This window comes from Manacus vitellinus, unplaced genomic scaffold (assembly GCF_001715985.3).
Source record: "Manacus vitellinus isolate BGI_N305 unplaced genomic scaffold, ASM171598v3 scaffold_4_pilon, whole genome shotgun sequence".
Taxonomy (NCBI): Eukaryota; Metazoa; Chordata; class Aves; order Passeriformes; family Pipridae; genus Manacus; species Manacus vitellinus.
In genome coordinates this window covers 44,201,659-44,224,254 of record NW_021940604.1, presented here as the reverse complement: position 1 = coordinate 44,224,254, position 22,596 = coordinate 44,201,659, and the positions used below count along the sequence as shown (strand labels likewise).

Genomic DNA, 22,596 nt, shown 5'->3' with positions numbered 1-22,596 from the left:
CAGACGAAGCCTGCTTGAGCTTTCTGCTTGTGTATCTCATCACTCAACATGACGGTCAGACAAAAGAGAAGACGCAGAGAATTTTAAATGCAGGACTGGATGGTGAGGTGAGGCTTTGGCTGCTTTGTAGCCACAGGGATTGCTTTCATAGGGACTTTGGGCTGCTCAGCCTCTCTATAAATACAGGCCCTTAGCCTCTGAGGATCTGTTCACATAGCAGGATTCAGTGTAGTGAGGAGATTCACGAGGAGCAAGGCATCTTCACCTCCTCAGAGCAGCACCTTTGCGTGACTAGACTGTTTCCAGTAACAAAGTTAATTAGTAATGGGCTGACTCAGATGCCCTGCACAGGACAGCAATGTGACACTCACATACACACCCTGTATATTTTCTGTTTCCCAGATAAAAATAGATGCAATATGTTGTTCCTGCATTAATTAAATGGTTTGTACTTTACAGATGAGAAGCTTTCTGTGTGCACTAAAGTGTTATTGTAAGTAATTTAAAAGGTATTTAAAAAGCTGCTTATTTTTTCTGGTAATTTTTCCAGAGTCTTTTATGACAGAGAAGTAGCAGAAGCAGACTTCAGTAAGTTTCTGTTCTTTTAGTTACACCGTGGATGATTTGGGAGGCCATAAATGACATTAGTCTATTAAAAATATATTTCTATGCTAATATCTTCTAGAACTAGGTAAAATGGGAGCAATTCACATGCTTTTCTAGTTTCATTTTTATAGTTTCATGCATTTGTATCCACTCAAAGATCTTTTACATCTTTTATATTATTATTTGTATGCTTTTATTTTTGCTGAATATAAAAGTTTTGCTATTAAATTGGTATAGTTAAGACTTGGAAGACAAATTCCATGTAGAACACAGACTCCTCATCTCTAAACATGAATACTAGCTCAAAGTGATTTGTGAAGACATATACATAGTTTGGGGTACTCATATACTAGGGGTTACTGAACACAGTTCAAGAGCTTAAGTTGAAATCTGCCTTCTCAGGTGCTTCCAATGGTTTAAAACTTAATATTTTGCATCAGCAAATATTATATTCGTTTCATCCATGTTTGTTTGCTTTAGAAGATTCAAGCAAAAATATTTCAGTAATATCCAAATACAAAAGAGAGTTATTTCTTCCCCATTATCTGCCCGTGTTCTGATGTTACGTTTTTCTCACAGTGTTCTTCTATGCAACTGTGAGAAACAAGAAAATACCTTTTTTTGTTGTTCCCTTGTGATACAGGTTGCATTTCAGCAAATGCTCAGTCACCCACATAAATGTCATGAAAGTCTTACCTGTTCCATACTTGACTCTTGTTTCATAGCAAAATTGTTCCTGTGTCAATTAAAATGATATATGCTGCATTTTTTATGATTGAAAAGAAACTGGAGTACCTTTTAATTACCAACTACTGATCACAGTTGACCAAAAATTATAAAGTCTCTGAAAAATTCCTTCCTGACAGCTATACCTCATATCTCTAGTCAGTGCCCACTGCACCAACATCTGAAAGCAGATTCAGAATTACAAGGAAAGACTCTGAAGAACAGGAAAAGATATACACCTTTTTAAGTGAGCAAGAAAAAAAAGGAAAAAGCTGTCCTGTTATTACATCTGAAACAAGTGTTCTTTTTTCCCACTCATTTGTCAGTAAAGTGCTGGTTTGAATCTTTTTGTCTAAAGGAAAGAGGCAAATGTAAAAATATGTTTTTTTCAGTCAGCGTGCGTGCACATGTGTGCAATCCTGTACATGCACATGTACACACTGTGCCACAGAAAGCGTGGATTCTAGGCATGAACACGTGCACAAGATGCATAGCAGTCTGGTACAGAGAGCCTTATTGTCATGAATTTGGAGTGGGCAGGTTAGTCAAGTGAAGATCTTTCCTGAGATCAGAGAGGTGCTTCATAAGAACAAATATTTATTTGAAGGGCACTAGTTTGCATCAAAAAGCAACACTTTCCAAAGTTTTATTGGATTAAAATGTTTACCTCTCCTCCACAGAGGTGTATTGCAGGTTCTCATCTCCATCCTTATTTCAAGCAACTAAAGTTACCTAGTATATTAAGCTGTTAGCATGTTTGGCACATTTTTGAAGAGCCCGTTTTCCAACAGAGCATGGCTTGATGTAAATCCATGGCTGGTCTGGTCAGTTGTGTTTCTGCCTTTTGAACCTTTGATACCTCTTAGAAAGTTCTGCTTTTGATGGCAAAACACATGAATTTTCCTCTCTACCCATCACGTTTGCTAGCATACATACCCTTAAATTACATAACTATTCAACGCAGAAGTGTTTTATGGCTGCAGGGGACTTACTGGCACAAATATGCAGCAAATCTCACAAAGGAAGCCACTGAAGAGCTGCAGTAGGTGCCCCTGACACTGATTTTCTTCTTTCTCCATTCTTAAATCCACATATCTGCTTTGATGTTTTGGAGGAAACTCCCTTGCCCTAGCAGGAACTTTGTATTTCTTGCTAATGTTCAGCATGCTTCCTGATTAGATCTCTGATTATCAATACCCAAATGGAGATTAGGGGTGTGTGTGTGGGCTGGCATGCAATGCACATCAGGAGGAATATTTTGTAGAAAGGGGAATGCTCTCACATACATGAAGCTGTTGTACAATCGAAGACTTGTGATAACGTTTCTCTTCTATCCATTAATAAAACCCTGTTAACTTGACGCGTTGGTCACTAGCTCAGTTCAGTATAAAGGACTCAGCTACTGGCACACTGATAACTCATTTATTTGAATAACTGTTCATTTTATTCATTCATGAATGATTGCTTCATTAGGAGTCCTGTCCTTGTGAGAATGAGAAAAATGAGAGGAGCAAACCATGAGTGCAGGATGATAGGTAGAGGCTCCTCCCCAGATGTATCCTGGAAGTGGCCTAGGACTCTGATTTAAGAAAATACACCGAATAAACTTTTAACCATTAAAAATAAACTTTTACATTTAAATAGAAAGACTAGTAGATATCAAAGATGGAGTATTATAACTATCTGATCAGACTTCATCGCAAAGATCAAATAATCTTTCCTGTGATTTTGCATAATTGCAGTATCAAATTGCAAGTGATGAATTAGTACTTCTGTGGCCTTGTGGAGGAGCTGCGTGCCAATCAGTGAAAGCTGACGCTAACTGCATTTACAAAATAATAGTGTCACCAAGATAATTCTTACACCCTATGGCTTATTGTCTGACAAAGATGATTATTCAAGAATCAACTCACATAGAGACAAAATATCAGTTGAGCAAAAACCTGGCAGAAAGAAATGTTTCTTTAAATTTTTTTAAACTTGTTTCTGTGAATTCCCTTTCTTTTCCATTGACTTGCAACTCCCTCAGATGCCTCTGTCTATGGAAGATTCACCCTTCAACAAGAACTGTCAGGTTTCTCTTAAAAACCTTTTGGAGGGTTTAAAAATTGAAATAATTTTTATAAATGATATTTTTAAAGTATAGCATTAGTACTAAAATTATAACTCTTTCAACTAGTAATAATTTTACTTGTAATTCCTTTCTTGTTTTATTTTTTAAAATGCTGTATTTGATTCAGGAATTAAATTTTGTTTAATACTTTGTTTAGTTCCAATTCACTATTTGCTCCGCTGGGCCTACAAGAATTGTAGCATTTCTTCATTTCTGTTTGCTTCACAGGAGGTTTAAGCAGGGTTTTTATAATTGCTTCCCTACCATTTCAGACATCTTGCTCCATATGTTAATGTGCATACAAATTTGAATTTGTTTTCTTCCTGAAAAGCTGCACATAATTACTTATTAAGTAGATTAATCTTTTCTTATCTTTAGGACATTCTGCCGATGCTTTCAGACTAGTCTGCAATTATTTTTTCATTTTTCACTTAATCTATAATAAATAATATAGTATGCCAGGGTAATGGATTTCACCTGAGGAACTCAACATGATTTGCAGACAGCAATTAATTAATTAGTTTCAAAACCTGTCTTTAAAATAGGTGAAATTGAAATGCAGCCTGCCAGCGCACAGTCATTAGCAATATGTTGCACAAGTAGCTGTGGCTGCTCTATGAGCAGGTGGTATAATCTGCTTCTCAAGAGTATCAGAGTAGGTTCCTGCTCAATTGGCAGCATTTTAAAAAATAAATAAATAGTTTAAATCATCTGGTTGGGTTGTCTACCTGGCATTCAGATGTAATTAAGTGCCATATGGATATATGGAGGCATGTATAATGTCTGTAATATGTTTTTCAGAATACTGATCTGACATCTTTGCTGTTGCTTTTTTTAGCAGCATAAATGTTACTATGGGTGTTTGTCCAGGCATGATATTTTTACTTATAAATACTAAACTGGAAAAATGTTAAAGATTATATATAAGGTGAACAGAGAATCTGGCAGACCTAAGCCCTGCAGAAACTTCTCATTTTTCATCTTCTTCTATTTATACTGGAGGATTGCTGGCTTTCCTTCATACTGACCCATCATTGACCTGTGACCAGGAAATTTAGACAGCCTAGATTCTGTATTTTTCTGGTTTACCCTAACCATATTACTGCTTGACCTCCTTAAACAGGTTTAGCTACATCTATAGGGTTTGAAATCAGTGGCAGTGAAGTAAATAGCATCTGTAGCAGGAAGCAAAAGCCTTATTGTGAGTATCATAATGGTATGATCATAAAATGTGCAATAAAAAGTGGAATATTTTGAAGTCTGTATAAAATTGATAGGAACCATTTTTAAGCCCACATTCAGTATCCAATATCAGGTTTTTTTCCAATCTCAAATTTAAATTAGTTTCAGGTTTCTCTCTTGAAAGAGGGAGGGAGGGACAGGAAGGGAGAATGGAAGAATTAAGGGATTGAAGGGGGGGAGGGAAAGGAGAGAGGGAAGAGAGAAGTAAGGAGAAGATAGTAAGAGAAGGAAGAGAAGAAGGTAACAGAAATAGGCCTTAATAATCTGTAAATTATAGTGGTTTTGCTTGCACTTTTGTGACAGCAGTATGAAAATCTTTAATATTATTGAACTCTACAAGCTGCTAGAAATACTTGCAATCAAAATGTTTTCACTGGACAACTGCTTTAAACATCTGGCCATTAATCAGTCCTTAAGTGTGCATACTTTGTGTCTGTTGCTGACTCTTAATCACATGTATGAAGCTGAATATAAAACCTATAATTTTGAAAAGAATGAAATAAGCACTGTTTTGAAAGGTGTTTTCCCACTTACCTTTCCCTAAATATATGATTAGCCCTTATTTCTGTATTCATTAACTCTTGTGTCGATTTTCCTTTCAGAAGTCAAGCTGAGCAACCAACTTGGTCATCAAGCAGTTTTTTGAATATTGGGCAAAAGTGTTATTTCCCTGACACTCAAAAGTTTAATTAAAAATGACCAACAGCAAAATTATTTTTCTGTCTTAGGTGTAAACTATCCAGGTCTGCTATGTGCAAATATTACCCTATTGCAGTAGACTGTAATGTTCCTTCTTAACCTAAAGACAAGGAAATTATGACACTTCTTTCCAAAGACTAATTGGAGGCTCTGTTGAGGACTGCTTTCTTCACTTTGGTATTGCCTTCTCTATACGATGAACTAGAGGAGGTTTTTAACCAGAATTGGTTCTAGTCTCAGTTAGTATTCTGTGGACATCCATCAGTGTCTTCTGCAAGGACTTCCAATTTTTTATTCCTCTTTTTCTTCTAAATTATACACTTTCACTAGCAGAGTTTCATAGGATTGTGAAATTACCTTTTGGAAGAGGGAAGTTTTGGGTGTCTATAGAGGACTAACCTTCAACAATTAATGATATAATTAGGACTTGTTTCTCAGTATTAAGGTGATTAAGTCAGGTGTATAATCAGGTCATGCTCATTGGTCTGTAGGCTTCCACTGATTTGAAATCTGGTGTTTGTTTTTTTTTAATTGGGCACTGCCTACCAAAATAGATTTGTTTTCTCTTCTTCATGGTAGAAAATATTAGTCTTGTTATGATTTTGTGTTTACTTGATGCAAGGTCACCCTGGAATAAGACTCATGGACTTCACAATGCGTGGCTTACAAGTCATCCACAACTGTATGTTTTTATTTTTCCACATACTAAAAATTTTTGATAGGCCTTCCTTTTGGACTGTGGTTACTATACTGCATATAGGCATTCCAAAATCCATCTTTCTGAATCATAAGCCACTCTGAAACACATCAAGTTTGTGTGCTGACTTGGATCCACCAAAACTTTAATGTGCTTAGAAACTAAAAATAAGCGCTTCCTGCTTTTGAGACATTTAGATTTTGAGATTTTAGCTTATTTATATAATACCAATATTAGATATTCAGCTTTTCCCATTTCATTTAGTTTCAAAAATGTGTTTATTATTAAGGTCTCAAAGATGACAAAGAGTGCGCAGCTCTTGCATAAGCAAACTTAAAAGCAAAATTATCCTCCCCAGTCTAGAAAAGTCAGTCTGAATCATCTCTTCTTCCTATGGATCCACCTTTGACTAAGAGAATCTTTCGTTGTTTCCAAGTGTCTAATTAACAAATGCCAGCAAAGTTATGTACTTGAAGAAATGTTGCTTTTTATATAGTTTAAAGTCTACAGCCTGTAAGTGTTCATTAACATTGTGATTTTCTATACGTTTTCTAGTGTTTTTCAATATGTAAACTCCCAGGAAATGGGGTTCAGTGTTGAAAATGTGTTTATACAGGATTCTTGGGGAAACCAAGTGGAGGAGCGAGAAGGCAGACTGACTCAAACCTTCAGTCCATTCCTGATCTGAGAAACCCCACAAAATGTACTCTTAAAGGTGGCAAAACTCCAAAATATTCTCAAGAACTGTTGCCTAGATTAGCTGAAAGCTCAGACTTTTATTTTGACTCTTTGATAAGCAGCCAATTATTTTAAGATTTCTTGAAGGAAATCACGGAAAGAGCCTGCATGGCATATCAAAAAGTAAAAAAAGAATTTAGTTCTAATTACTGTTAGAACTTTTAAATAAAATAGTTAAGTCTTGTCACATTTTTGGGCATTGTTTGTTTTTGGGCAGTCACTAAATACTGCACACATGAATAAATGAGTGCTTCTACTTAAAAACAAATTTAAACTTAAAAGTATAACATTACGATATTAATTCAAGTAGCCTAAACATTCCCTAAATATTAAGGGATCCCATGAGAACGCACATATACAGTTGTTAATACTCTTTTAAATAAAAAAAATATTTCTGCAGCAACAAGTCTTTGAAATTCATCATAGAGAAGGCTGGAGGCTAGAGAAATACCTTTTATTTTCGTCATGAATTGCCAGTGTGGTGTAGCTGAATATTAGGCTGTCAGAAATCCTAGCATTTCCTTTCTGTTTGGTTTCCTCAGGAACAGCTTGGCAGCTTCTCAAAATAACAGCTGAATATGAACATTCTGAAGAGCTAAATACAAATATTAAAATCTTTCTACCCAACCAGCTGCAGCCCACATGGCACTAGGAATACAGCAATGATATCAATGGCAAGAGAAAAAAAAGGGCAGAGTAATATCCCTAATGCATTCTCTCTATCATCTGTGCTGCCTTATGTTCTTCTCTATAGGACCTCTGCCCACTTCTGTTCTCAGAACACAGCTTGCTTCTTAAATACCAAAAGTAGTTTAGTTGTTGATGGGAGCATTGCAAGCAGGAAGGAAAGTGTTAAGATTGAGCATTGTGAATTCTTGTTGTTTTAATCATGCATGATAGTTCTTTGGAGATTTAGGTAAATATTTTCTTGTCTATGGTGTGTCAGTTGCTGGGCAGCAGCTGTTTCTTCACAGATCCTTTCTTTCAAGGATTAGGTTTATTAATGCTTCTTGGAAAGTCCCCATGAAGACTTCCTGGAATGTCCCCTACCATCTTCTCTTGGCATGACTTGCTGAAACTCAGTTCTGCACGTGTGGAAGTAAAGCTTCAGTGGAATTATCGCCTCTGCTGCTGGCTGAAGGGAGATGGTGTCTCCTGTAATTTGGTTAGCTCAAACTGAGTTCTTGCTAGTCCTTCAGCCAGAATAGCAACTACCAAACCCATAGATAAAATCACATTTACTGAATGTAGCTCATTCCCATATGTTTTGCAAGATAAAATTTCCAGTTGCATGAATTTGAAGAGGTAACACAGAAGGCATCATTTTAAGATGGTATATGTATGACTTGGTAGCTTGGCCTGCAACAGCTTTCTGCAAGGTAATGCAGAAGGGTACTGTACATTCACTTTTCAGAGGAAACTTTCAGAGAACTTTTGTTTTGGTTTTAGCTTCACTTTTCAAAGAGCTAATCCTGATCTTTTGATCTGCTTTTTAAGACATGGCAAGCTACACAAAAATTGCCAAATTGAGTGAATGGCAGAATTCTCGTGTAGTTGCTTAGAAGACTGTTCACTGTAAAAAATTTATCTTTGCAGTGTATTTTAAAGTAAAATTTTGTCCTTCTTCAGAGCTCCTATTTTTACTATTGTATTATTTGCTGCCAGAATCAGAACATTTTCCCCCATTACTGATAGCTACAAAGTTTCTCTACCACACATCTTTGGTATGTGTTTCTTGAACAGAACACATAAGCTTCACCATGTGAACCACACAGTTAGACACAGTTAAACTGTATAGTGCCTTATGTGGTTACCTGCATTCGTAATTTTCTAAGAATAGATTGCATTGGTTTTCCTTGTTGTATTGCAGGAGATTTCTAGAATTTTAGTTTACTTTTTGTTTTCTGGACAGTGAACTTTTTCATATGAATTTTTGTTGGTTTTGAATGTGTCTTACATTCTGTTGCAGAGAGAAGCTGTTGAGGTTATTGAAGGCTGCTAATGTTGAAGTTTTTATACCATTTAAACTTAGTTTTCACTTTAAAATTCTTAGGTTGTTCTGGTGGTATGTGACATAAAATGAGGCTTGGTGATCAGAACAGAAGGTGTACCCAGTTTGAGGGACTCTGTTTTTCTATCCTCTGAATTAATGATGGAAATGTTTTGGAGCAGAATGAGGAAAAGAGGATAGTGAGGGTTAGCAGAGCTGACTCTCAGGTAATGTAGCTGCCTGTAATAGTGCCAGACTTCACCCTGTAGTTAATTAAATTGCTTTTAAAGAATGCAATAATGAAAGAACATTTCAAAGTACACTGCATGGTTATTCTCTATTGCTCTGTGACTGTAGAGCCAAATTAAATAAATTAAATAAGATCGCAGGGAGTCAATTATGATGTAGTACGGGTAGTGACAATACAACAAGTAGTGACATTAATTTCATGAAGTTGCATAGGTATAAATGGTCTCAGCATTTGTTCCTTTACATTTCCATGGAAATTGTAGGAAAATGGATCCTACTCAGATGTTTGATGACTATGTCTCTTATTGTATTAGGCTGTATTTACAGAGGAGGGCTCCCCTCAACATACTGCTCTTTGGCACTTTATTGCAAGACTTCTCATCTGTTACTTTTGCTTTGTGAGACCTCAGCGATTCATCCAGCACAAAGGTGACCCGAGATGTTCAGGTGCAACTCACAATGGTTTCAAAGTATGTATTGCACTGGAAGAATGTGTTGTGCAAAACATTTCAGGGCTGTCTTCAATTTTGAAAATTAATATGAAATTAATGAACATTCCTCTGAGAAGTACTCTGCATGCCAGAAAGTAAGGATAACAGGAGATTTATTAGGATGCTGCTAATATGCATTGCAGCAAGCATAAACGGGATTTAAATCTTCAGCCATAAAAAACAGCATAACGTAATTAAAAAACACACAGTAACTTGTGGGATGTATTGTATAGCTTACTAGTGGGAAGGTTGTCTGCACTGATCACAAAATTTGTCTCTCCTTCTTTTATGGTGCCTGAAACCCACCTAGTAAATTTGCTGCCTGCCTCCTGTTTCTAATAGCAAGATAGGCAGTACCCTGTCTTCTTTCTGCACGGTTGCAAGCACCAGCAATTGCCTGCTCTCTGAGAAAGGCTACATTCGGATGGCACTGAGCCTGTGCCACAAGGAGATTCTCCCCAAAACAGAGATTTGCGAAAAGGGATTTGCCTTGAGTACCAGAGGAAAGGTCAATGAAAATGGAATTAAATTTCTGTCTGAGATGCACTTCTTTGGCCTTGGGGTGAGAAAGGGTGGAGGCATTCAAAAACACTGCACAGTAATATGGATTTTTGTCATATCATACCCAAAGTAAGCCTTGTGTAGGCTAAAAGAAAACAATATTCTTGCAGTGTAGGGTAGGTTTTTAGCATTATTCCTTACTAGGTTATTGGTATTGGTTTCTCTAGTAAAGCCTGGCCTAAGGAAGCAGTTTCATTAGAGGATTCCTGTATTTTTACTGTTTATAGCAAAGGAGTTGTGAAATGGCACACGCTGCAATGTATGTTTTAAAGAATTATAATCAGTGCTTATGAAAGGAGTGGTAATACTGAGATAATGAAACTGTCAGTAGTTCACAAACTAGACTTACTGAGCTCTAGCAGTAAAGGCCTTTCATTACATCTGTGCCTGAATTTCAGTACACACCCATTAAAAGGTTGATTTTGATGTCCTAAAACTGCTATAAAGGTTAAAATCCATTGATTTTTTTCTTGCCAAAAATGGGAGAAGTAAAGCAGAAAAATTCTTTTATTTCTCAGGGTTCCTTATTTGTGATCTTTTTGTTTTCTTTAAGCCTCATAGCATAGTTTGTTATTACTACCAAACATGGCAAAATTTGCTTGCATTGTGACAATGATGGGAGTGAAGATCTCTGAATCGTTGATTTGGAGACTTGGTCAGTTGGAAGGGACCTCAGGAGTTATCCAGTCCAACCTCCTACTTAAAACGTGGCTAGTGGTAGTATCTGACCGGTTTGCTCAGGGCTTTATCTAGCTGAGTCTTGAAAACCACCAAGGATGGAAACTGTACAACTGATCTGGGCAACCTGCTCTACTGCTGGGCTACCTTTGTGGGAATAAGGGGTTTTCCCTATATCCAGTCAGAACTGTTCTTGTTTTGGTTTGACCATTGTCTTTTGTCCTGCCACCACTGTGAAGAACCTGACTTTGTCTCCTCAAGAACCTCCCTAAGGTAAAAGCACCAGTGTGGTGGTTTGAGACCCTCAGAAATCCAATTTCCAAGTTCAAGCCCCCCTCCCACAATTTGCCCCAGTGTGAGAGGGTTTTCAGACAAAACACAACTACTCAACATTGGGGGAAGGGAAAAAAAATACTTACAAGGTTTATTTACATATATATATATATAGGTAACAACTTAACTATCTTTTTACGATAAAATATTTACATTATATCTAATTTCTCTTTTTCTTCAACAAGAGTCCCAGAAGAAAGGAGAAAAGTCCTTTTGCCACTTTTCGGGTCACAGTTCCTTCATTTCAGTTTCTGTGGTATTAGTTAGTGTCTTTCATTTTTTAAGGCAGCAGATTTAAGTATTGCATTCAGAATTTTTCTGTTCTTACTTTGTGAAAATTCCAATCCCTCCAGCCCGAGCCTTTGGGAGATTTCCTTGGAGACTTTCACTCCTCCTGAATTAGAACATTTAGGGCAGCTCTCAGTTCAGTCTTTGCCCCAAGCATCCTACCAGAGCTCCTCCCCTCTGTCTCAGCTTGCCAGTGTGGCAGCAGCAGCAGGGGGAGGGGGCAAGGCCACCTCCTCCGCATTCCGACCTGGTCCAGCTCTCAGGATGTCTCCAAGCTCTCAGCTCTTCTCTCTCTCTCTCTAACTGCTGCTGCATTTCTGGACTCCCTAAGAGTTTGGAAGTCCACCCCTCCTCTCTTGGAGGTTTCAGGGTTTTGGGAAAGTAATTCAGTGTTACCCCCAAAACAGCTTTTGCTGAGTTTTCTCTGTTTTGTTGCCAGCTCTCCCTCCTGCAGGAACATCTCTGTGTCTCTCAGCTGGCTACGTACCATCTCTGCTGCTGCTGGCTATCTTTTTGGCTTTCAACCACTGTTCTCTGTTCAGTGCTGCTCCACTGCTGCTTTCAGTGTCTTCTGCTGCTGCTGACAGTGAAGAAACTCCCCCAGCCCTTGACCACAGGACCTGGTCCAGTTTTAACACTCCGCCGGGTCTCCTGTAGTCTCAGCTGGGGGCTGGAGGCCTTGGCCCCCAGCGGGGCTCGCTGGCCCCTCTCTCCTCGTGGCTCAGACCATGGCTACCTCTCTTCCAACAGTGTCATCCTCCTTCTTTTCCGGTCTGTTGCAATATGTTGATTTCTACAGTAGCAAAATGTAACTTCTGATTGGCCCTGGCACATCAGGAACACCACCCCCGGGGGTTAACCACTTTCCAACTCCAAGGGGAAAACACTTTTTATCCTAGGACAACCAGGAACTGCTGCAAGATTCCCTGAAGCTGCCTTTGCTCCAGACTGAACAAACACAGCTTCTACATTTACTCTTCACAGGACAAGTGCTACAGCCCTGAACGTCTTGGTGGCCCTCCCCTGGACATGCTCAGGAGATGTTTAGTTATAGGTGTAACTTTTGGGATTGGCAACTTCTTTCTAGATAAGCTTTTGATTAGAGTTGGTTTCTAAAGATGAGAAACATTTAGGCAAATGTAATGCAAACAAATGGGCCCAAACTAGCAAAAGCTGACCCTGTAACGTGATAGATGCAACAAACTTAGCATCAGCCTCCACTTTACAGTGTCATAATATCCAGTGTGTTGGCATGTTTTCAGGTACTCATTCTCCTGATTTGAAAGAATAAGCAAGATTTTGCAGGATATTTGAGCTATAGCTGTTTGTTTTAACCTTCAAAACAAGTGTGTTTGTGTCTTTCATGAACCTTTTTAGTAGTGTTTTGTGTAGTCATTTAGCAAGTCATTTCCCAAACCTGAAGATTATTAAAAACTTTTAAAGAATGAAAAGAGCTTTGTGTTAGAATGACCTGATATGTGAGAGATAATGAATTTTAAAATAGTGTTTTCCTTTTCTAAGGTAAAAATTAAGTAAATCAGATTACTGAAAAATGTTTTAGAATATTTGCATAAAAATTGTACTGTTCAACAAAATTATACTTTCCTACCTATACTTAAATGTTTTTAAAGTGGTAAAGTAGTGTGTGAAGCTTTACTTTTCTATTGCAAATCATAGTCTTAAGTGTCAGGATAGTAGTACGAATAAGAGCGTAAGGATGTACTGACATCTTCATTTAAGTTGAACAAATTGTCAGCTTTATTAGAAGTAATTTTATGATTATTGACTTCAACAGATTTTCTTCTTCTTTAAGGATGTCATTGAAACCGAATTTTAATCTCAAAAAACATTCATCACTAAAAAAAAAAGAGTTGGTGGAGAAGATGAAAGTAGTGACAAAGATTATTTAAATTTCATTTTGGGAGAAGAAAACTAGCATAAAAACCTGTTTTCTGCACTGTCTTCATTTTTAGTTCATCACTGAAATGTGCTCTTCTGTCTAATGCTGATCCAGGTGATGGTAGTTCCCTCTTGCTGTGCATAGTTTCAGTGTTATGTGATATTATGCATGGCAGGTATCCTCTCCACCAATTCTTTTCTCCTCTCTGAAAGAGTAAAATGCTTAATTATTCTCAAATGAGGGTCACTTTTGATCAAGGTGCTAATCAGTTTGTCAAGGTTTGGAAAGTTCTCCCAGAATTCTGTTGCTTTCACCAGAAAACTGCTGTACCCAGACATTGTTACTGGAATAGTTGGATGGCCAATTTATTTGCTACAAAAGCACGAGTGGTTGCTTTTGAAAAGACCTCTGTGTTTTGGAAAACAAATATGCTTTGGATACAAAATGACAGTTTATAAGGAAGGCTACTGTATGATCCTGGAGCATTCTGTCCTGGGGAGATTTTCTTGACACAGGACAGTGTTGATATGCCCAAAAGAAACAGAATTTTTATTTTGTGAAATAGACAATTTGCTGATGTGTTTTATGCAATTTGAATTGTATCCATTTTTCTTCCTTGCTGGAATTCATTGTTAGGTGACTTCTTCTTAGAAGTACCGGGGTGGAAAGTAGCTCTAAAATTGCAAAAAGAAATGTAAAAACAAAGTAGCAAAATCTTTTCTTCTAAAGTGATGCAGCAAGTAAATAATCCTGCAGCTGTTGTTAGAGCTTTAATTAAGTAGGTACACATTGTAGAATACTTCTTTTGAAATAACTTCCTAATCTTGGTTTCCTTAATTAATCAGAATTTGGGACCCTGAATATTGTATTGGCTTTTTCTTTTCCCAAGTGCAATACTCCCTTCTACTGCAAACGTACGGGGAAATGTGCACTCACAGCCCAAATTAAAAGGAAAAAAATAAAATATACAAAAAAAAGGAAGTTTAATACATTTAAAGGTCAGAATATTCTGTGACATGTATGGAATACATTCTTTCTGAATCAAGTTCTCTAGTTTATGGTCAAGCAGCTCGTTTGGTTTATAGAAATCTGTACAGAAATGACCTTATCACTGTAAATGACTTTTTACATATTGTAAGTATCTTATGTTTATCATATGCATTATTCAAATTTGGCACTCTCCTCCAACAATTAAGCCTAATTATGTTTGTGTTGAATAGATTAATTCAGTAATTTACTAAGAGTAAGTGGGCAGGCGAATGAGGACATTCAACGAGAGTCATCTCTGGATTGCAGGGAATGCACAAATGGATGGCCAGCTGATTGTCAGATCATGACTGTGGCTTTGCATGTATGTACTGAAATTCTACTAAGGACTTTACAGCCAACACAAGCTTCAGGATTCAGAATGTTCCAACTCGAATAGTGAAATCTACATTTTCTTGCATGATTACTTGGTGCTTTGCAGAATAACTTCAAATTTAATAAGCTAAATGGTTTAAGAACAATTCTACTAGTGAAGATAAAAAGGGTTCCCCTATTCATTCCCAAGTTATGAAATATCTGCACAGTAGTGCACATGCCACCAACTTACTGGCCTGCTTGCTTATGTATTTATTTCTCTCCTTCCCTTTTCATAAAGCTAGATATGGCCATTCTAGTCAGTGTTGGGTTTCAGTTTTTATTACTAATTCTTGCGGGGATTTTTTTCTGCATATCCAGTTTATCAGTCTTTGCACATCCGCAGATGCTGCAAACATACGAGTATCTTAGATATCTGCCACAGGAAAGTGAGTCTGTACTGTGGATGTTGAATATTTCATGTATTCATATAAGTGTACGCTAATGAATCCACTCAGGATTTTTCTCTTACATTTAAGTTGATCCAGAATGTAATGAGCACCCATTTCTTGAAGATCTGAAGAAAAGGAAAGGTTAGGAAGAAATTAGGGAGTTCAGAGGAAGGGTGACACAGGTAATGAGATAGAGACTATTTGAGAACAGACTTTATTTTTTGTTCTTTTTACCTACCACACTGATCTGTGTTGGCAGTTTTCTTCTCAGACACAAGTGAAACAAGACAGGTGAATAAATAGGGTTGCTGTGTTCAGTTAACATTGTGTATCTCAGAAACAAGACCAAGCAGGAGGTGCAGTCTGAAAGTGATGGGGTCCTTAGAGTCAAGATAAACTTGTGTGCTTTTCAGGGTTTAGATAAAGAAATATATTCTGTACTGTTAAAAAACACATTTGGGTTTTATTTTCAAAATGTTGGCAAAACAAATGAGGTAAAACATAGGCATATTACCCAAGATTTTTGAAAGAATTGAATTCTTTCATGCTGTTCATTTCCTCTCTGACTGATGGATTTGTGGTCTGTTTATTGCCAGGCGACATGTTACGATAAGGCCAAGTTCTTTCCTTTTTACTACTTCAGGAGCTGTCTTTTTACCTTTTCTAATGACATTGTTATTTTCCTTTTATTTTATGTTAAGTCAGATCTCATTAATATTTGTAGTGTTTTAAATACGTGTGGCATAAGTGAAACTTTCAGTTCTAGGCAGATAGGATTCAAAAAGGTAATTCATACAACTGACCAGAGACATGACTTTTACCTGGGTGGGTGCAACAGCATTTACCAAATTTTGTGAATGAGGTAAATGTTTCAGTTCCAGAATAAAATGAGTGATTGCAGCATTAAAATTGAGGTACAGGTAGTTTAAAGGTTAATGTAAATGATAAAAACCTGCTTTGATACCTGTGAAAGGCATTACTTGGTTTGAATTTGCACCTAAGACATCTCACTTGAACTTTTCATGAAGACTCTAGTAGATAAAAATACTATCTTTAAAAGCTACACAGACACTTGTTCTTCCTCTGTTATTTCCTTTAAGGTTTCAACACTAGTTCTTTCCAAATTGCTAATATATGTCAACAGTACAACATCTCCATATGTATCTCCAAAATACCATTAGAGGGACATTGCTTCTCCCAATCAGACATTATCCCTATGGATTGAAGGGCGTCAGTAGCTGGCGTTCAGCGCTCTGGTCTTCTTGAACCAGGCTCTTCACCAGCTGAGGAAGTTTACTCCCAGTAAGAGTGCTGAATCAGTTCCAACCCTGAAGTCCTCAACTCCTCCAGCTCTTCAGTGTCTGCTTGCTGGATACTTTAGACTCTCGAGCCATTAGCTTTAGAGAAAATTATGAAAGATTAAGAAGCCCCTTATACAAAAACTTTATCTGAATTTTTTTTGATCCACACTGCAGTTATATTTTGATGGTTTAGTTTTTTTCCATTGTACTTGTATTGCTTTTTTTCCATTCCTTTCTCTTTCACTGAGCTTCCTTTTCCTCACATAACCAGTCACTACATACACCCATGTCATGGTTTAACCCCAACTGGCAGCTGAGGTCTTCACACCCACTTGCTCACTCACTCCCTCAGTGGGATGGAGGAGAGAATTGAAAAGAAGTAAAACCTTGTGTGTGGAGATAAGAACAGTTTATTAATTAAAACTAAGTAAAATACAGTAATAATGTAAGGATACTATTGATGATTATAACAATAACTGTAATTAAAAGGAGAGAGAGAGAGAAATAAAACCCAAGAAAACAAGTGATGCACATTACAACTACTCACCACTCGCTGACCAATGCCCAGCCAGTTCCTGAGCAGGGATTCTCCTCTCACAACCAACTCCCTCCAGTTTATATGCTGACCATGACACTGTGGTATAGAATATGCCTTTGTCCAGTTTGGGTCAGTTGTGCTGGCTGTGTGCCCTCCTGCCTTCTTGTGCACCCACTTCTTGGCAGAGCGTGGGAAACTGAGAATTCCTTCACTTGGGTAAGCACTACTTAGCAACAACCAAAGCATCAGTTTGTTATTAGCATTATTCTCATACTCAATCCAAAATGCAACACTCTACCAGCTGTACCAAAACAAAATTAACTCAATTCCAACCAAAACCAAGACAACCCACAACACAATGTTTTGCCAGACTTTAGTACTTGTGACGAATGTCACACAAGCAATCACTTGACTTCTCAAAAAAATCCTGTGGTTTTGAAAAGCTTTCCATGTTAAGTGGTACCACATGGAAAGTAGAACTTTTTAATGTGTAAAAAAGATTAGTGTGTTAGCTTCTCAGTGCAACCTTCAGTGAAGAGTTCTATATATGGTTTATGCAATACAATAATTTGTGTATTTTCTGTTTTATTCAGGTCATTGCCATTGTTATGGATATGTTTACAGATGTGGATATTTTTAGAGAAATGGTGGAGGCATCTGCTAGAGGGATCGCAGTGTATCTTCTGCTTGATGAGTCAAACTTCAGTCACTTTCTGAAGATGACAGAGAAACAAGGCTGTCAAGTTCAGAGGCTCAGGGTAAGGCTTCCTGTTGCATGAACATTCACTTTATTCCTCCGCAGCCCACTGAAAAGTGACTGTTTTGAAAAAGTGATTATCACATACTGATTTTCAAATCACAATCAGATATAAATAGGTAAGCTCTCAGCAGAACTTTCTCTATGGATATTTTTTCTTTAGAAAGCATCTTTTTCATATTATTCATAAAATAATTTTCCATTATTGTGTATTTAGAAATACTGCATGTTTGAAAAACTAAGCCTTTTTTTCTTTCTCTTAAAGTTACCTTCAAATAAAGTCATAAAACTTATATAAATTATTAAATTGTGTAGTTCATTTTATGATCTTTTTCTTTAAGGTATGCATTAAAATACTTTAAGAGGCCCAAGATTCTATTTTATTAGTGTTTTCCTGAAAATCCGTATTATCATATCTGTGAACTATGTCTTAGAGAGTGTTACTTTTAGACATTAAATATGTAATTTTTGTCCTCTGAGAGATAACAACGTGACTAACGTTTACATTTTTCACAAGATGTCCTACACTGCCCTAATATTTAACAGGGATTAGAATACAAACCATGAACTGCACTGAACTGACATAAATGCTTCATAAATACTTCTAGATTTACTCTACTGCTAATAGTACTGAAAAAGTTCCAAAGATGTTGTCAGTCTCTTTGCAAAGCTCTGAGCACTGCCTTGGCTGAACTTCTGTATAGTTCCATTTGCATTTCCTTGCTTCTGTAACTAATCAAACCATGTTCATGCCAGGCAAAAATATTATAAAAGCTCTTCTTAGCAGCACCTATTTTAAGAACCCAGTCCAAAAATCAGATAGAGTTGTGGTGTATTTGTAAGGATAAAGAGGACTTTTTAGTAGGGAGCAAACCTGTATTTTATACCAATTTTTACTCTGAAGTGTTGACTTTAGTCCTTAAAAGTATCTCCACTCAGAAAAACAGTGCTTGTTTCTTGTGTATGAGTGTGTGGGATTGCTCTATGGTGGCATAATGTATGTACAGAGCTGTGGGAACTTCTGGAAAGAAATACCAAAACCATGTTGTCGTTCTATAAACGCTAGTCGTGATTGCCTTATGAAATCAGTATTCAGCAATATTTGGCAATGGAACTTGAGATACTACCATTTGCTGATTACTTGGGTTAATTATGCTGTAGTGGTTGCAAAGTATGGTCTATGTCTATATATGGAATGGATTTCGTCCTTCCAAAGCAAAAGAAATTACAACCATGCATTTCAAGTGTTATCTCAAAAATGTCATAGTATGCATTTTCAAATTAATTCCATGAATTTGTATCTACAACTTTTTCAAAAATTTAACTTGTTTTGAGTGGATTCGAGATTGTCTTTTTACTACAGTTTTGTAGACCTATAGGTATTTATACTGTGGTTGAAAGAATTAAAATGCATACATTAGAGTGTATTTTATATGGATTAGTCTGGAATCGAGAGGTTTGGACTTGGCCTCTTCAATGACATTGTATTTTATATGTTTCTGTTTTGTAATAGTGGGAGAAATAAAATACATCTTCACTCTGCAAGGTTTACTTAGAATGCTTTGAGTTTTATCAGAAAATAAAACATATATGCCAAAGCGCTAAGCAGTAATCCTGTTGTGTGCTGCGTTTCCAGTTTAGCTTGTAATAAAGTTGTTCAAATTAATGGTCTTCTCATCCAAGTGCTACTCCCAGTGACTGTTGCTCTGAGAATAGCAACTTACTACTCCTGCAGTAATTGCTACACCTTACTAGAGGATAAAGAAAAACTGGAGATGACTATAAAGAACAGTCAGTACTTCAGAGATGTTTTCTCCCTTTCCCTTTTTTCCATCCTCTTAAGGTTCAGTGAAAAAAGGTTCAGAAAAAAAAATAACATCTTCAACTTTTTGTACTCTTTGCTTTTGGTCTTCCCCTTCTGTTTAGTGAAGGCAAGAGGATAGAGTTGTATGGATCTATTTGTTTTCCTGAAGATGTAGCACCAGCAGCATCAGTCTTATTATTCTTTAGTATGATTTGGTTCAGTCTTAGAGTATGGCTGATGCTTCTTAGGCTATGCACTCATGATGAGTTTTTGTAAAGCTTTTCGGACCCTACACCTTCTCTCTCTCTTTTTCTCTCCCTCTGAATCATTAAAAAATGAGATGCAATGATTAGCAAAACTGTATTTTTTAATTCATATTTGCAATTAAGTAGTCTTTTATATGGAAAAAAAGAGGATTTTATTCATAAATCTACATTAAATGTCTGCACAGCCAGTTTTTCTCATCTGTAGTCTGACTTCGTATCAAGGCATGTTTCCCTCTTTATTGAAAGATGTAATTGAAGAAATGAATAGACTATATTTTCTGTAATTATTTTGTGAATTCCATATAGGAGAATGTGAAATCAGAGGTTAACTAGGAGCTTTTTTAATCTTTCCTCTAGCATGTTTTCTTGTGGGTTGTTTACTTAATGTTCGCCTTAACATCACCAGTGGAACTCAGATAAATAATCATCTTCCTGTACTTTCCCATTTCTCTTTCCCTGGTTTCATTTGTTTCCTGACTGTGTTATATTTATCCTTAGTAATTACTGCATTTCTTTTTTTTTTTTTCTCTACCTAATATTCTTTTGATTAACTTTGTCACTGCTCTGACTCGTTCGGTCAGCAATTCCTTTGCATTGAAGATGAAGAGTTGTTACAGATTCAGACTTTTTTTCAGGTGATTTTTCAGAAACTAATAACTAAATTTTTTGCGGGTTTTTTTTTCTGCTACTGACAGGTGCTGCAGCAAACTGTGAAACAGATTTGAACTGCAAGACAACAATCCCCAGATCCATCAGAATGCTCAGTGTATTTTGGATTAGAAATAAAAAACCAATGTTGTAGGCAGTGGTGTTGCCTACAACAAGAAGTCAACCTAGCTCCTGACAAAGAACTGACACAGATCTTTGTGTTGTATTTGATATGAAGTGAGATGTGGCGGAGGTTCTATGCTCTTCAGAAACCTATTTTTACTCCTCTGTCAATATTGAAAAATCATTTTGCTACAGAAGAGTGTTGAAAGCAATTCAGCAGGAACCATTTATCTCCTGATACTCCTCTCAGTATTTTTAATGAATTGCAGGAAAGAGAAAATACAACCACTGAAGAATTGATTTTACTTTCCTTTTGTGAAGTCTGCTTCCAGATATGTATGTTTAAATGCATAGTGGGAGCTGCTCTTGAGACCTACTTACAGCCTGTTTTTTCTCACCAGTGTTATCAAAATTATCAAAACTTTTCCAGTACTTCCACATCTGAGTCAAATTTGGTTACTGAAAAGTCATGCACAGCATGATATTGTACCTGCGAGCAAGCTTCTGTGGCAAGGGCCAGACTCCAGTCAAGTCTTAAGTGGTTATTGAATCAGATTCAGACAGAAGCAAACTTGAAAACCACTTAGCATTTGTACAGCACATATATATTTTTATATATATATATATGGTTAATAGCTCCTTTTTAAACTGACAACTTTCACAAGTGGAGTCCCCTGGGGATCAGTACGGGGTCCAATGCTGTTTAATATCCTCATAAGTGATCTGGAAAATGGGATTTAGTATACAGTGACAAAGTTTACTAGTGATACCAAACTGAGTGGATACGTGGTCACTTCAGAAGGGAGATCCACCCTGCAGGAGGACCTGGATTAGCTTTAAGGGTGGGCTAACAAGAACCTTATGAAGTTTGACAAGGACAAGGGTGAGGTCTTGCACCTGGGAGAACATAATCCAGGAGTGCTGCACAGGCTGGGATAGACCCAGCTGGGGAGTGGCTCTGTGGAAAGGGACCTGGGGCTCCATGGACAACAAGCTTAATGTGAGCAAGCAGTGTGCTGCTCCAGCAAAGAACGCGAGCAGGATACAGGGCTGCATCAATGAGGGCATCACCAGCAGAGATAAAAAACTCAGTATCCCACTCTACCCAACAACTGTCAGGCCACACTTGGAATACTGTGTTCAGTTTTGGTCCCCACTACTTAAAAAAGATGTGGACAGGGTGAGAGGGTCTAGAGAAGGGCCACAGAGATTATCCAAAGTCTGGGAAGCTGCCAGATGAGGAAAGGCTGAGAGAATTTAGTTATTTCAACCTTAAGAAGAGAAGGGGAGACCTTATCATCATTTTCCAGTATGGAAAGGCTAGGATGGAGGCTCCTTTTTTACGAGGAGTCACATGGAAAAGACGAGGGGTATTGGGAACAAGTTACTCCTGGAGAGATTCTGGTTGAACACAAGAAAATTTTGTCACAATGAGAATAGTCAGCCATTGAAAAAATCTCCTCAGGGTAGTGGTGGATTTCTCAGCTGGACACTTCTAAGATTCAGCTGCACAGATGTTGGGCCCTCTTGTCCAAACTGTGCTTTTGCCAAGAAAGGTTGGATCAGATGATCCTTGAGATATTCTGTGATTCTGTGACCTATTATATCTTAGAGGAGAGAGGCCCAGGATAATAAATAATATTAGCAATGAGGAACAATATGAGAAATTTGATTATTTTTCCTTTAAAACAGTTAGCTAAATATTAGGTAGACATGCATTTTCTTCTTTGGGCATATTCTTGACAGCAAGTACAGGGTCAGTAATTGAACACTGACAAAAACAGTGTCTACAAATAAAAAGTGCTGAAATGAAATAAGTACTCACTGTACTTATTTGTCATATTGGAGAGTTTTTACTGATGAAAATAAATGTATAGTGGGGGTTATGTGGCTCTCTCTGAGATTATAGTGTACAGTTGTACATAAAAGGAGATTAGAGTTTGTTTCCCATTCATTGTTTAGGTGTCTTTTAACTGGATAGACCTGATGGCTATCCTGAAACTGCAGCCACTGGATGTTTTAAATATTCCCGAGTGTCCTACAATGTCCTTTTGG

At 37.2% G+C, this 22,596-nt stretch overlaps 1 protein-coding gene across 1 annotated transcript in view; it reads left to right on the top strand.

Annotated features, from left to right (window-relative positions):
- The window catches only part of FAM83B (family with sequence similarity 83 member B), a 45,609-nt gene that overhangs the window by 14,830 nt on the left and 8,183 nt on the right, over window positions 1-22,596 (top strand). The window contains exon 2 of the mRNA XM_018077867.1: window positions 17,537-17,701. Coding sequence (XP_017933356.1) covers window positions 17,537-17,701 — 165 coding nt within the window. The remainder of the gene's footprint in view (window positions 1-17,536; window positions 17,702-22,596) is intronic.